Here is a 3,370-nt window from a genome sequence, read left to right as displayed (position 1 = left end):
CCGTCTTTCTTCTTTACGAAGAGTACTGGTGCACCCCATGGAGATATACTCTGTCTAATAAAACCCTTATCTAACAAATCCTGCATTTGTTATTTTAGCTTCTTCAACTCTACTGGTGCCATCTGATATGGGGGTATTGATATTGGTTGTGTGTCAGGTGGCAAATCAATACCAAAATCTATTTCTCGTACTGGAGGCAATCCTGGTAAATCCTCAGGAAATACATCAGAACATTCTCTCACTACTGGTACATTTTCTATACTAACTGTTTCCTTTCTTGTATCATTTACAATAGATAAGAGACCCAAGCAACCTTTCTTCAGAAGTCGTTGAGCCTTCATAAAGGATTCAACTTTGCAAATCTCTGAACCTGACTCCCTCTTAGAATAAAACTGGGTTCGTTTGGTATCTCAAACTTAACTATCTTTGCATGACAATCGACGATAGCATAGCAAGAAGATAGCCAATCCATTCCCATCAACATGTCAAAGTCAACCATATCAAGTACAATAAGGTCAGCTAGAGTATTTCTAGCCTCAACCCGAAACTGACACGCACGATACACATATTCAGCTAATAGAGACTCCCCAATAGTAGTAGCAACTATAAAAGGATCATTCAATAGCTCATGTTGTCTACTAAACCTCAAAGCAAAGTACAATGACACATAGGAGTGAGTAGATCCCGGATCAATCAACGCAAGTGCATCAAATGAACAGACAGAAAGAATACCTCTAACCACTGCATTTAAGGCCTGGTCATCCTGTCTAGTAAATGCAAAAACTCTCGCCTGACCTCTACCAGCATTTCCTTGTCCTTGATTCATATTAGCACGATCTCCAGCACCTCGACCTCTATTTATTGTACCTGTAGCACCTAAGGTATTACGAGTAGTCTGAGTAGGTGCAACTGACTGAATAGAAGCCTAGTTGAAATTCCTCGGAGGATGAGGGAAATCCCTCAAGTGATGTCCCAACTGGCCACATTGAAAGCACTATCCAGTCAAAACACGACACTGGCACAAATGTGATCTACCACAGGTCTGCCAGACTGGAGCAGTGGCATATATTTGCCCATAATTATGATGTCCAGATGATGATGATGATGGTCCCCTAGTACCCTATCTGTAATGTGGTCTGTATGCGGACTGTGAAGACAAATGTGTCCCTGTCTGAGAACCCTGTTGTTGTTGTCCCTGATTTCCTGCTCTGCGATTTTCACTAAAACCGCCATTGAAAGATCCTCTTGTCTTGGCCTTCTTACGTAATTCACTAGTTGCACGCTCATCACGTCCCTTATTTTCAATCTTTCTAGCAAGATCGACTGCATCAGTGTAGGACGAAGTCTTCATCTGTGGGGCTACTGCAGTGTATAGACAACCAACCAACCCATCAACAAACCTCTGAACTCGAGCTTTATGGGTAGGTACTAAGTAAGGAGCATATCTCGCCAGATTACAAAACTTCGTGTTGTAGGTTGACACATCCATATCTGGAGTCTAAACCAATCTCTCAAAGTCTCTAGCATATTTTTGCCTCAGGATATCTGGATGAAAATGATCCATAAACAACTTATTGAACTCGTCCCATGTCAGTAGGGGTCCTCCTGCTGGCCTTCCTAGCAACATAGTTTCATACCATGTGTTAGCCATATCCTCTAGTTTGTATGCTGCGAGCTCCACGACCCTCTCACTAGAACAACCTAGAGCACGCAATGCCTTGAGTGTCCTATCCAAGAAATTTTGAGGATCTGCTGAATTATCAGAACCTATGAATTTTGGTGATTTCAATTTAGGAACTCTTGTAGGGATACTTCCTTACTCCCGAAAGCCCGAGTCTGTGCAGGTACTTGTGTCAGTAAAGTAGCCTGAGGAGATGAACTTTCACCCTGAGTAGGCACCAATGCCTCTAACACATTCAATAACCTTGCCACTGCATCTGCAGGTAAGGCAACAATAGGTACAACAGTTGGCACTGGTGATGGAGCATCCTGAACCCCCTGTTCTTGCACTTGATCTGGCATAGTAGCTTGCGGTTGACCCATGCTCCCAACTTTAGGTTGAGGAGCATCCTGTCTTCTAGTTTGATGAACCCCAACTTGACCGCCACCCCGGGTAGTACCGCATCCAGCAGATGAGGGTGTGCGTGTCCTAGCCATCTGTAAAAGAAATACTCCAAAGTCAATCTCAAGTTATCTCAATGCACGATTAAAGAATGAAAGAAGGGAAAACATCCCTAGATTTTGAGTAGCCTCAACATCAAAAGTATGGGCGCCTACATACCCATGAACAAGACTCTACTAAACATTGCTCCATGACTTGGGACTTAAAGCCTAAGCTCTAATATCAACTTTGTCACAACCCAATTTAGGATCATGACCAGCACTTAGGAGCAAGTGCCCCCAAGTAAGCCTCATCGGTATTTTACAGAAAATCGGACAGAGTTTTCCCTATTTTTAGACTATCCCAAAAATTTTCTTGTCTCAAATCAACAACCAACATCATAATATCAATTCAAACAACAATAAATTTATCAATTAACCAAAACAAATATCTACCATTAATAGTCCACCTACTAACAACTAGAAATATTAATTTAACTCCAACTTTGATAAGAATGAGCGATACTCAACATAAGTCTATAATAACAAAAGAATACTCATGACACTAAAAGAATGACTATGGAGCGACTCTAAGAGTTCAAAGAAAAGACCATAATAATAAATAAAATCTCCGCCCACGCGAACAAGTGCGAGGCTCACCAAGAACTAACAACATGTGCGCTCTAATTAACGAAATCCTCGACCGCGTCAACTGCTGTCTCAGTAAAAATATTTAGTGGGGAATGAGTCGCTAGCTCAATGAGTAATAACACTTAACCACAACTATTTTTATTGGGGACAAGTCAGAAAATATGCTAGTATACATATTAAACAGAAAATATCATAAGAATGCCATTTTAGAAACAATAAACAATAATCAGTCTCATCATATTTTTCATGTAATATAAATCAATTGACAATTCGGTAATAAGCTCGGTAAACACTGTGTAATATCAATATTCATGTTTGGGAGGTTTCAATGAACGGATCATGTAATCGATACAACTGTGAACTTCTTCGCAAGAAGTCAATTATAACGGTAGTCCCTACTCGAGGGAAATCAGTAACAGTATGCTAGTTCTACCTTCCCACCAGCGATGGCTGTAATGGTAATCGGTAATTACAAGGTGCACCAGGTCTAACGAACCCGCCGTTAGCTACGTGATCCTTCAATGTCTACTCCCATTTATATTTGCTATAATCCGTATATACCCGTAGAAAAATATTTTAAAACAATATAGGGCATTTCGATTCTTATCAAATCATGTAA

General features: G+C 40.7%; 1 protein-coding gene across 1 annotated transcript; it reads right to left on the bottom strand.

The window, feature by feature from the left end:
* Nucleotides 1–337: 337 nt before the first annotated feature.
* LOC142177396 (uncharacterized) lies at nucleotides 338–826 on the bottom strand. The gene has a single exon (XM_075245884.1). It carries the CDS (start codon nucleotides 824–826, stop codon nucleotides 338–340), a length of 489 nt encoding a protein of 162 aa, XP_075101985.1.
* Nucleotides 827–3,370: the final 2,544 nt, after the last annotated feature.

The sequence above is a fragment of the Nicotiana tabacum genome, chromosome 23 (genome assembly GCF_000715075.1).
Source record: "Nicotiana tabacum cultivar K326 chromosome 23, ASM71507v2, whole genome shotgun sequence".
In the NCBI taxonomy this organism is placed as follows: Eukaryota; Viridiplantae; Streptophyta; class Magnoliopsida; order Solanales; family Solanaceae; genus Nicotiana; species Nicotiana tabacum.
The sequence above is the reverse complement of the archived record's forward strand: the minus strand, read 5'-3'. Positions and strand labels throughout refer to the sequence as shown.